This window comes from Medicago sativa, chromosome 6, assembly GCF_051527215.1.
Source record: "Medicago sativa cultivar Bolivia chromosome 6, Bolivia_mono, whole genome shotgun sequence".
NCBI lineage: Eukaryota > Viridiplantae > Streptophyta > Magnoliopsida > Fabales > Fabaceae > Medicago > Medicago sativa.
Genome location: NC_140754.1, coordinates 80,316,368 through 80,329,671, shown reverse-complemented (window position 1 = coordinate 80,329,671; position 13,304 = coordinate 80,316,368). Strand labels below are relative to the sequence as shown.

The 13,304-nt window shown below is 31.0% G+C and overlaps 1 protein-coding gene and 1 pseudogene across 1 annotated transcript; both read right to left on the bottom strand.

The window, feature by feature from the left end:
* Nucleotides 1–5,310: 5,310 nt before the first annotated feature.
* LOC146917248 (NDR1/HIN1-like protein 10) lies at nucleotides 5,311–6,161 on the bottom strand (annotated as a pseudogene).
* Nucleotides 6,162–10,785: 4,624 nt separating this feature from the next.
* Nucleotides 10,786–11,771, bottom strand: LOC146917247 (NDR1/HIN1-like protein 10). Its single transcript, XM_085719057.1, has one exon. It carries the CDS (start codon nucleotides 11,666–11,668, stop codon nucleotides 11,024–11,026), a length of 645 nt encoding a protein of 214 aa, XP_085575183.1. The 5' UTR covers nucleotides 11,669–11,771; the 3' UTR covers nucleotides 10,786–11,023.
* Nucleotides 11,772–13,304: the final 1,533 nt, after the last annotated feature.

Here is a 13,304-nt window from a genome sequence, read left to right as displayed (position 1 = left end):
TCTTCGTTTCTTCAAAGCCCATAACACCCAAACATTCAATTCGTCAAACCCCACAAACTCTAATCAAAGAATTGAGGAACAAGAGAAAAGCTACTTTGATCTGAAATAACACAAACACCATCACCACAACTCTCAACCTGTTACCGATGATGATGCATGTCTGGGTAAATTTCTCCTTTTTCCTCTTTTTACTTTTTTTTATAGAATTTTTTTACTGTTATGCTTTTTTTATATCTGAGGAAATTGAAAATTTTGAATTTGGGACCTTGAGAAAATTAGTTTATAAAGATTCAATTTTTTAGGTTTTCAAATAAAAAGGGGTTTTTTGTTAATTAAATGTAAGTACAATATCACTTTTTTCTTTAAAATTTTCACTTATCTATTTGTTTTTCCAGAAATTGAAGAATTAGAACTTTGAGATTTGTGAAAATTAGTTTGTAAAGACTCACATTTATAGGGTTTCCAGGAAAAGGTTTTTGGTTTTGGTTTGTGGAACCTTAATAGTTTACAAGGAGTTATCAGTTACTTTGCTGTCAAATTGAACAATTTGTGCGGAGGTGTTACTCTCGTGAGGTCAAAAGAACGTGAGGCAGCTGAGAGTATGTTGTCGTACAAAATAAGTCAGTGGAGGAACGCATTTATGGAATACCCTCACCGAGAACTGACCTACGGATCTAAAAAAAATTTAAGGTTTCTTTTTTATCCTGCATACTACTAATAATATAATTGAACACTATAGGAAGAGCTTGAATTCAAATATCATGAAAGACATGAAAACTAGGAAGCCTCATGGATTTGGGTTTATTACTTATGTTGATCTCTTTGTCGTTGATAAAGTCATTGAGTAACCCCATATCATCAATAACAAACACGTATGGATGGTTTTTATGTTAATAACTTTGCACAGGATTTTACATATTAGTGTTTAGTTAATGGATACATAAATGGCTCTTATAAGGTTTTGGGATTATTATATTTAGTTAATGGATATATAGGTGGCTCTAAAAAATGTTTTATGCTTTTGTAACAAACAAAAGAAAATTAGTATCATTTCTAATGCTATCCATAGTACTAGTTCCAGTAGAGTGTGCTACAACTTGGTGCTTGTAATGGGTCTTTGACTATGATTTTCTAATGATAGAACAAGGCAAAGGCACTCTTACTATTGTCTAGAATAAAAGAACAAAGTTTCTAGTTATTATACGTGCTATGATGATATGATTATATAGCATAGATTGTTGATATATAGTTAATTATCTTTGAACTTTATCTTCTATCTTGTTATGGAGTTTGTTTGTTTTAAATTTTCAATGCAAGTTGGTTGAATTTGTGTTAATAAATTGGTTTGTATATGCACATTTCGTTGTAAATGTATAAAAAAAAGACAAGGATGATTGTGTGGCATTCATCTTGATGAGCAGAATATTGTTATGTCTATAGATTTTTCCAAGTATGCCAAGAAGAAAGAATTGACTCAATTCCTTTTAATTTAAAGAAGTAAAAAGTTTATCGAATGAATGGACTTATAAAAGGTAAAGGTATGTTGAACTTTCTTATTAATGAAAGCTATTTTCCTGTTTGTTCAAAAGAATTTAGAAGACAAGGACACAGATTCACTTTAGGCACTAATAATATTTCATATAAGAATTTATAGATTTTCTTGTTTTTGTGATCGTCTCTTAGATTTTTTTTTTTATTTCATTTGCCAAGAAAAAGAGAAGCTTATTTGTTTTTCCATGTTGAAAAATATTTCAGATTCTTTGGGTAGTAAAATATAGAAAATTGATAGCATTGTTGGATATTCGAATTTGTCGCTGCTATATGATAAATTGATAGCGATATGAATAGTGGAATTTGTGGCTGCTATGATGTTTCAGATTATAGTAAATTGATAGCTTTTTTCCCCTTGTTTCTGAGTGTTTGTAGTGAGTGAGTTGATACCGTTTTGATTGAAAGGTTTGGAATTGCGATAGATGTTACATAAGCGAGTTTGTGGTTATAGGGGAATAATGTGTATTGTTTCATCGTTTGCAGAGCAGCAAATTGATCACAAAAAAGATCACCTTGAATCCGTTCACCGGTCAATGTTCGACTTATCCCACCCTTCCGCTCAATCGCGCTTTTGGTGAATGTATTTTTAAAGGTATACGCTCTTGATTCTCTTCCAGTCATTAATTAACAAAATACAACTAATGGTTCTGTTGTGTTCCTCATGGTTTTCTATTTACTCACTTGTTATCATCATCTTCACTTGTGAAAGAAATTACCTTCCAGAGACTCATCCTCTTCTCTTTTGTTATGCTGATTATTGTGACACTGAAATATTTGAAAATTCTCTACTACAGGCTGTTGTCCCGCTACTATTCAACACTGCGCATATGCTTAGTTATTCAGAGATTATTACTTAGCTGAATTTGACTAATGAAGACCTAGTTAGATTGCTTCATTCTCTATCTTGCGCAAAATATATGAGACTTGATAAGGAGCCTAACACTAGAACAATATGTCCAAATAACAGCTTTGAGTTCGATTCCAAATTTACTGATAAAATGAAAAGGATAGAGGATTATATTTACTTTCAACCCTCGTAAGATTTAGAACTTAGCTAGCCAGGTTCTCAATTCTTTTCCCCTGTTAATAAAAATCTGAAACTTTGTTGACTATATTAACATTTTTTGTGATCTATATTTTTGTTTAACATGAATTTGAAGTTATCGTTGGACATACTTATGTCCTTGCATTTTATATGGTTCTGTTGGTTGTTGTGTTCAAGTGATGTTTGTTTACTATGTCATGTCCTTTGTGGAGATTTTTTGGACTTGTTAATGCATTGCTGAATTCATTTTGTATACCATGCAATCTTACTTCAGGTTCCTTGGAATGCTCAAGGTCAACCAGTTGGGGAAGAAAGCTAAGGTTTTGTCAGTTACATTGGAGTCATCGTTCGTCGGGAGGTACCAATTAGTATTGGAGGAAAAAGGCCAAGGTTTTGCAAGTTACTTTAGGTTTGTCATTGTTCATATATACATATTGTGCACAGACTTTGCATTTTTATGCAAGTGTACATTAGATGTCATTTGTAATTAAGTTTTTGATCAACACATTATGGTTGTTTATGTCTATTAATGGATTGCTAGTGTTTCTGATCTGTATACATTTTTTTTTGTCTAGTCAATATATTATTATGAAGCTTTTGGTTGTAGATTTAATTTTTAAAATTAAAAAAATTGGGACTTTTATTAGCGCTTTTCTAAAAGTGCTATTAAAGGAAGGTAGTTAAGATAGCGCTTTTCGTAAAACGCTAAGAAACATCTGTTTAAAAATAACAAAAAAATAGGTTATATTAGCGCTTTTCTGAAAGCGCTATTGAAACGTTGCTATTTAATAGCGTTTTAAAAGCGTTATTACAGGGTTCTAACCTATAATAGCGGGGGCTTTCTTAGCGCTTCAAAAGCGCTATTAAACGCAAAAATGAATGCTATTAAAGGGGGTATTTTGTAGTAGTGGACCCAAATAACCTAAAAAAATATATTATTGATTTTTTTTTTTTTTTTATAGATCTGCTAACAAATGCATGCACGATATTAATGTATTGATGCCATTATAGTTCTAGAACGAATGAAATTTTTTAGTGACAAAAAACAAATATATTTTACTCTACTTATTTACAAATATTTAATGTAACATTTATTTTATTGAAGCTAGAGACATGTTGATTTTTTTTATTTTTTTTATCTATAGACGTGTTGATTTAACATTGGGTGTAAATGGATTTTTCTAACTCTTCTTCTTATTATTTTTTTATCTATAGACGTGTTGATTTAACATTGGGTGTAAATGGATTTCTCTAACTCTTCTTATCTTGTGAATATATTGCATCCACTTCCTTATCATATGAATAAAACCCTAAACCCTAAACCAAAAACTTGCCACCATTCATATGCCAAATATGGACAGAGCCTCATCGCCCAGTACCTAAATATTGCCAACCTATTAAAAAAATTAAATATTGTCAAACATAGTATTAAACTTCTAGTTGCATAGAAATTAATCAATTATTTCGGTCTTGACATTTCAAAAACAAACAATATGTCAATGTCAAATATTTCAAAAACAAACAATATGTCAATGTCAAACATTCCTCTTACTTTGAAAACTATTCATTTTGAGAGCAATGATTGGTTAGTTTAAATTTATATAATCCGTTTCAATATGTCAACATCACACACACATTAGTACATTACGGCGTGTGTGTGAATTCTACAAGTCACCAAAATTGAAATTAAAACATCTCTCTCACACACACACCAATAATTTGTGTGAAAATGAATTTGGATCTCTTAAACAAATTCTCGAATTTAAATTTTGTTAATGAAAAAATGCGATTGAGAAGGACGATTCTATTAAAGGTGGTAAACTAAGTTCTTAGACAAAGGTTATTAATCAACAAAATTCGATGGATACTCAGAATTGGCTGTAACAACATGGTCACGAAAAAACCCTCCACATAATTCCTGCCAAAAAAACCATCAAGTTCTTCAAAAATATTAGCCACAATTAAACGACGGTATAGGATATCATTATTACTAAGAGTTTTAAATGTAATATAACTTGACAAATGTTTATATGATTGAATTCGGGCTTAACCATAACTTTACCTATGAAAAAGTGACTTATAAAAGAAAGAAGGCATGAATCACTTTATACATATGCTTCTAGTGTTCTGCAAAAATTAGCAACAATTTAATGATGCTGAACAAATTTGCATTATGTTTAGAATCTTATATTACATGTGATATAGTTTGAAAAACAGTCCGTATTACCTAGTTCAACCGACAATGTAGGTTGAGTACCTTGCAGTTGTGTGTATGAATTTCATAGGACGCTCCAATCTTATATGTCATTTTTATATGATGGAATTAGATATCCCAAACCCTAAACCTATTGATTAGCTACTTATAAAAAAGCAACTAAGGCAAAAACCGCAGCTGAAAAGGAACTAAAATTAAAATAACTGGAGAACAATCTTTTGTTAAACAAAACAAATGACGTGCAATAGTAGGGAAATAATTCTAGGCCATCAAAATCTTGATATCAATTTTTATTTATTTATTTATGTGTATTTTTAAAATCTGAATCACTTTTTTATTGATAGTAATAAGACACATAGCTTATAAATTGAAAGATAAAAAAAATAAAAAAATAAGTGAGAGATAGAGTTTTTTTTTTTTTTTTTTGAAGGAATAAGTGAGAGATAGAGTTAAACACACCTGAATCATGATATATGCATTTTTATGTTCAAATAACACATTTGTAACACATTGGAATTTTGTTATGTGCAATATACAACAAAGTTTTATTTTATGCATATATGTGTAACACATTACACTTTCATGTATATATATATATATTAGCGCCACAAGATATATATGTTATGGTGATAAATGTACAACATTAAAGATTGAATGTAATTGAAGTTAAAAAATAGTATGCAAATTCACATTGTATGTATATATCAAGCTCCAGCATCTGCATCACGATCTGTAAAGAAAGAACCACTGCTACATCTTCTGGCTCTTAAAAGAAAATGTTGATGTCAATGAATTACCATTGGAAGAAGAAATCAAAGGAACACTTAATCGACGACACTGCACAACTGGCGAATTAAACTGACCACTCTTATAAAAGCTTCCAAACTTAGCTCTAATTCGAACATCAAAATCAACAGCCAAATCCTTGTGAATCCCAAGACGCCTCTCTTCAAAATACTCGTCAAGTTGTTGACGTCCAAGTTTGATTTTAGTATTTCCTTTAAACTCAATCGGTCCAAGAAATGTTGTATTCTTGTGTCCTTGATCGAACGGTGTCAAACTCACATAACCAAAATAATTGTCTTTGTACCAAGCAATCGCTGTGATTCTTCGGTAATAGACTATGATGTTGTTGTTGGGGTTTCGTACTGTGACATTGACTTTGAAATTGTAGTATAAGGTGTTGTTGTTTGTGAGGTTGAACTCGGTGAGAGTAGCGTCTGTTATGTGGAATTTCACGCTTGAGGGGGAGATTACTATCCAAGCGATGATTGAGAAAGACATGAAGAAGAATATAAAGGCGTAGATTGTGCAATAGAAGCACCAAAATTAATGAAATCTGCAGCACATGTTGGTGATAGGTTTTTGAATTTTTCTTGTGATGATTAGGTTTTCTGTGGTTGATGAATTTTATCGTACAAAGTTGTGTGTTTTTATAGGGTGGAAATAGATGGATTTTTGGGTATTGTGTGGTTCTTTTGATCTTCTAGGTGATTTCGTTGCAAAATACTTTAGAGAGAAGCTAGTAGCATTGACTTTTGAAGCCTAACTCTTTAATATAGAGTAATGAAATATAAAATATCATACTTGAGGATATTTCAAATTATTGGAATCACCTAGAAAATCAAACTTGAGGATATCATAGATATAGATTAATGAAATATAAAGTATCAAACTTGCCTAGGTGATTTCATGTTCTTTTCTTGTGAAATGCCATGCCCTACTGTCGAGCTTAATATGCTCATATATACTAAATATAAGATTTTTAATGCTAAACATTTTTATGCATACGTTTAATTTAATAACATCAAGAACTTTGTTCTTCAAAAAAAATTGTTGTATTTGATTCTAAGGTTAATTAAGTTTTTAGTCCCTATAAATATTCACAGTTTTGTTTTTAGTCCCTACAAAATAAAATCACACTTTTTAGTCCCTGTGACATTTTCCTTAAGTATTTTAGGGACCAAAAATGTTGATAGAAATTTTTGAAAGGGACTAAAAATGCTGATGGAAAAAATTTATAAAGACTAAAAATGCTGATGGAATAATATTTTATAGGGATTAAAAAATGTGATTTTATTTTATAGGGATTAAAAACAAAATTCTGAATATTTATAGGGATTATTTACTTAATTAACCCTTGATTCTAAAATACTTTTCCAAATATTTACATGATGAAAAGTGTGTAAAAATGTTTTACTTTGACAATGTATACACATAAAATCCTTAAATTGGTAAATTTCAAGAACATAAAAAATAAATTTTGCTTTGTCAAAAAAAAAAATAATAATAATAATTTTGTTACCATAAATGACATATGACTGTAATTTTGGTGAAACTTGTCCCAAGTTCCAAGAAGGTTAAAAATTCATGTTTATCTTTAATTCAAGTTCTGGTGTTTTGGTGATGGACCGCGTAACACGGTTATATCTAGGCATATGAAGATCATACTTTGTTTGTCCATACATCAACTGACACGTTCACTTCTCTACTCGCTGGCAACTCCATCACATAAATTATAAGAATTAAACACATGCTTGATTCAGCTTTCAAAATCAAGGATTTAAGCAAGTTAAACCATTCCATTGGTCTTGAAGTTGCTTACTCTAATCTTAGTATTTTTGTATGTCAAAGGAAATACTGTTAGACTTACGCAATGTCTCTGGTTTACTTGGCTCCAAACCTATCAGTACTCCTATGGATCCTTCTATGAAGTTGCACCATTATGGGGGGACAATCATATGAAGATATCTATTCATATTGCAGGTTTATAGGCAGATTGTTGTATTTTACTAATACAATGCCATATATTTGCTTGTGGTTCAACAACTCGGTCAGTTCTTATCTGCAACAACACTGATTCATTACAATGTTGCATATAGAGTTATGAGATACTTGAAGGGTTGTCTTGGAAAACGGATATTGTTTCCTAAATCATCAAATATACAACTCTTAGTCTTCACTGATATTGACTGGGCAGGTGTGTAGACACAAGAAGATCCATTATTGTTTTATGATTCTTCCTTGGTTTATCTTTAATATCATGGAGCATCAAAAAGCAAAGTATTGTATCCAGATCCTATAGTGAAGTAGAATATAAAGCACTCTTAGTTGTAGTTTGTGAAATGCAATGACTAATCTGCTTACTGAATGATTTCAAAATGAAGAATACTAAATCTCCACTTCTATGCTGTGATAATCGTAGTGTATTACACATTGCAGCTAGCCAATCCAATTTTTCATTGAGTCCAACATTGAACAATGAAGCTTCTTCCTTTTTCAAGTGCAGAATAAGCAGTTGATTTCTTTACCAAGCCACCACATCCTAAGCCATTTCTTGCTTTACTATCCAAACTAGTCATGGTCGATATATACCAAGCACCAGCTTGTGGAGGACGTTGAGAATGGAAGAAGAAGAGAGATTGCTTGAGGAACAAGTTACCTCTCATAACTCTAACTAACTTGCCACAATAGCATGTACAACTGTAATGACAATTAGAAAAGCTATGATAAAGTATAGTAGTTAATGATAACTAACTTAGACTTGTAATATTGCAATATGTTTGTATATTTTAACATACATAGGTATGATATGACTTAATTGGGTATCTTTGTCTCTTAACCGTATGATAATTAAAATGAAATAATGGGTAACCTATGATGGGTTAGGGAGTTTGATGAGTATGGTATTTTGCTTCAGTTTTTCTTGGAAATTTCCTTTGAAATTCATTGAGTTGTGAAGCATTGACTTTTGAAGCTGAGTGATATAGTAGAACTCTTCAATGGGGCTGTGATTTGGTTGTAGATGATGATATATACAATATCAGATTTGAGGATATTAGAAATTATTGGAATCATTTCGTGATTAGGTTTTGGCTTTCAAAAAATATTTTTATCTTGTCAAAGAAATTACTGATTGTCTTGTCAATAAAAAAGTTTACTAAGCCTGATAGGGTAGTTTAATTACATTTATACGAGTGAACACTCAATCTAGAAGATTGATTCTATTCATAAAAATTCAACTAATTCGGCAAGAAGCAAGATTTGAATCATATTGTTGATGTGATATTTCATTGGCAGATAATTTGCAAGTTCTCCCTAAGTCTTACATCTTTTTTCTTCTAATCGTAGTGAGTCACTTAGACCCAAATAACCTAAAAAAATATATTATTGATTTTTTTTTATTTTTTTTTATAGATATGCTAACAAATGCATTCACGATATTAATGTATTGATGCCATTATAGTTCTAGAACGAATGAAAGACTGCTATTTTTTAGTGATAAAAAACAAATACATTTTACTCTACTTATTTACAAATATTTATGTAACATTTTTTTTTATTGAAGCTATAGACTTGTTGATATTTTTTTTATCCATAGACATGTTGATTTAACATTGGGTGTCAATGGATTTTTCTAACTCCTCTTACCATGCATCCACTTCTTTATCTTGTGAATAAAACCCTAAACCTTAAACGAAAAACTTGCCACCATTCATGCCAAATATGGACAGAGCTTCATTACTCCGTACCTAAATATTGCCAACCTATTAAAAAATTAAATACTGTCAACATAGTATTAAACTTCTAGATGCATAGAAATTAATCAATTATTTCGGTTTTGACATTTCAAAAACAAACAATATGTCAATGTCAAACATTCCTCTAGTTGCATAGAAAACTATTCATTTTGAGAGCAATGATTGGTTAGTTTATATAATCCGTTTCAATATGTCAACATCACACAGACATTAGTACATTACGGCGTGTGTGTGAATTCTACAAGTCACCAAAATTGAAATTAAAACAACTCTCTCTCTCTCTCTCTCCCTTCTCTCTCCCTCCCCCTCCCTCACACACATCAATTATTTGTGTGAAAATGAATTTGGATCTCTTAAACAGTTCTCAAATTTAAACTTTGTTAATGAAAAAATGCGATTGAGAGGGACAATTCTATTAAAGGTGGTCAACTAAATTCTTAGACAAAGATTATTAATCAACAAAATTCGATGGATACTCAGAATTGGCTGTAACAACATGGTCACGAAAAAACCCTCCACATAATTCCTGCCAAAAAAAACCATCAAGTTCTTCAAAAGTATTAGCCACAATTAAACGACGGTATAGGATATCATTATTACTAAGAATTTTAAATGTAATATAACTTGACAAATGTTTATATGATTGAATTCGGGCTTAACCATAACTTTACCTATGAAAAAGTGACTTATAAAAGAAAGAAGGCATGAATCACTTTATATGCTTCTAGTGTTCTGCAAAAATTAGCAACAATTGAATGATGCTGAACAAATTTACATTATGTTTAGAATCTTATATTACATGTGATATAGTTTGAAAAACAGTCCGTATTACCTAGTTCAACTGACAATGTAGGTTGAGTACCTTGCAGTTGTGTGTGTGAATTTCATAGGACGCTCCAATCTTATATGCCATTTTTATATGATGGAATTAGATATCCCAAACCCTAAACCTATTGATTAGCTACTTATAAAAAAGCAACTAAGGCAAAAACCGCAGCTGAAAAGGAACTAAAATTAAAATAACTGGAGAACAACCTTTTGTTAAACAAAACAAATGACGTGCAATAGTAGGGAAATAATTCTAGGCCATCAAAATCTTGATATCAATTTTTTTATTTATTTATGTGTATTTTTAAAATCTGAATCACTTTTTTATTGATAGTAATAAGACGCATAGCTTATAAATTGAAAGATAAAAAAACGAAGTGAGAGATAGAGTTAAACATATATGAATAATGAATAATGGTATATGTATTTTTATATTCACATAACACAATTGTAACACATTGGAATTTTGTTATCATTTTTATTTATTTATGTGTATTTTTAAAATCTGAATCACTTTCTTATTGATAGTAATAAGAATTAAGATGCATAGCTTATAAATTAAAAGATAAAAAAATAAATAAGTGAGAGATAGAATTAAACACGTATGAATAATGATATATGTATTTTTATATATTCACATAACACAATTGTAACACATTGGAATTTTGTTATGTGCAATATACAACAAAGTTTTATTTTATGCATGTGTATAACACATTACACTTTCATGTAAATATATATTAGCGCCACATGATATATGTTATGGCGATAAATGTACAACACTAAAGATTGAATGTAATTGAAGTTAAAAAATAGTATACAAATTCACATTGTATGTATATATCAAGCTCCAGCATCTGCATCACGATCTGTAAAGAAAGAACCACTGCTACATCTTCTGGCTCTAAAAGAAAATGTTGATGTCGATGAATTACCATTAGAAGAAGAAATCAAAGGAACACTTAATCGACGACACTGCACAACTGGCGAATTAAACTGACCACTCTTATAAAAGCTTCCAAACTTAGCTCTAATTCGAACATCAAAATCAACAGCCAAATCATCGTGAATCCCAAAACGCCTCTCTTCAAAATACTCGTCAAGTTGTTGACGTCCAAGTTTGATCTTAGTATTTCCTTTAAACTCAATCGGTCCAAGAAAAGTTGTATTCTTGTGTCCTTGATCGAACGGTGTCAAGCTCACATAACCAAAATAATTGTCTTTGTACCAAGCAATCGCTGTGATTCTTCGGTAATAGACTATGATGTTGTTGTTGGGGTTTCGTAATGTGACATTGACTTTGAAATTGTAGTATAAGGTGTTGTTGTTTGTGAGGTTGAACTCGGTGAGAGTAGCGTCTGTTATGTGGAATTTCACGCTTGAGGGAGAGATTACTATCCAGGCGATGATTGAGAAAGACATGAAGAAGAATATAACAGCGTAGATTGTGCAATAAATGCACCAGAACCAATGAAATCTGCAGCACATTTGGTGATGAGGTTTTTGAATTTTTCTTGTGATGATTAGGTTTTGTGGTTGATGAATTTTATGGTACAAAGTTTTGTGATTTTAAAGGGTGGAAATTGAGGGATTTTTGGGTATGGTGTGGTTCTTTTGATTTTCTAGGTGATTTCGTTGCAATATACATTAGAGAGAAACAAGTAGCATTGACTTTTGAAGCCTAACTCTTTAATTTAGATTAATGAAATATAAAATATCAAACTAATTGCCTAGGTGATTTCATGTTCTTTTCTTGTAAAATGCCATGCCTACTATCGATTTGTAGTGCTAAACATTTTTATGCATACATTTAATTTAATAACATCAAGAACTTTGTTGCAGTTGTATTTGATTCTAAAATATTTTTCCAAATATTTATATGTTGAAATATGATTAAAAATATGTGTAAAATGTTTTACATTGACCATCTATGCAAATTAAATCCTTACTTAGAAAATTTAAAGAACGTACGAAATAAATTTTGTTATCATAAATGGCATGACTGTAATTTTGGTTAAAAATTCCTATTCGTTGTTGTTTGTTGTGCACTTTATCTTGAATTCAAGTTCTGGTGTTTTGGTGATGGACCGCGTAACTGTGGTTTTTATTGACTTTAGGGAATCCGTTTTGTTGGAACACAAGTATGTTTGTGATTTGAAAAATTTCTAGAGATCTAACATAGGAGAGACTTCACACAATACAAGTAATATAGTGGAGGAAGACCTCTTGGTGTGTGCTTCAATGGGTACCCTGTTTTGTAAGAGGACGATAATGCAATTAGAGAAATGATATTTGTACAATTATTTTTTTGACAACTTTTGTGATAATTTTTTTCTCATATTACGTTATATTTTTATTTTCTCTCTTGTTTTAGATTCCGTGTCAACGGCTAATTTTTTTTTGAAAATTTATGGTTGTCCCAAAAATTGTCATCCAAATGGTTGTTCAAATAACACATCTCACACATTAACATGACCACCACGTGCGACGATGTTGTTTGTGACTAGGTTATATGGTGTATTATTTTTTAATGATCTAATACCTTAAATTAGTCAATTAAATTTTTGAATTTTTTTCGTTTCATACACATCATCACCTCTTCATATTTTTTAACTTGTATGCATGCGTTCGACAAACATTAATGTGTGTCCGACACACGCCTGCATGTGTCCTCTGTTGTCCAACTCATTTTTGCATTCCTTTAGTGAGGCATAACCGCACTCATCACCTATTAGTCGAAGTAGTGATTTGAGCCATCGACATTGTAACCGATCCTGGTTCGTCACCTATATAAGGAGTGTTTGACCCCCACTTTTCCTCACACTTGAACTGTGCAACCTTTTGGTTCTTTCTATTTTCACTCTTTACACTCGTGCGTTTCCGAGTCAAATTCTCCCTCTTCCTTTTTATCCATCGGAAAAAGTCTCTTTGTCAATCGTAGACCATGCAAATGTTAACCGTAATTAAAAGTTAAAAATATCTCAAAAGTAGAGATGTCATTTATAGGAATGATTTAGTAGTTTATATATTAGTGTGTTAAGTTTTATATAAACAATAACACACAGATTACTATTCTTTCCTTTTTCTTGGGCAAACACATTATCATTCTTATCTTCTCAGGATT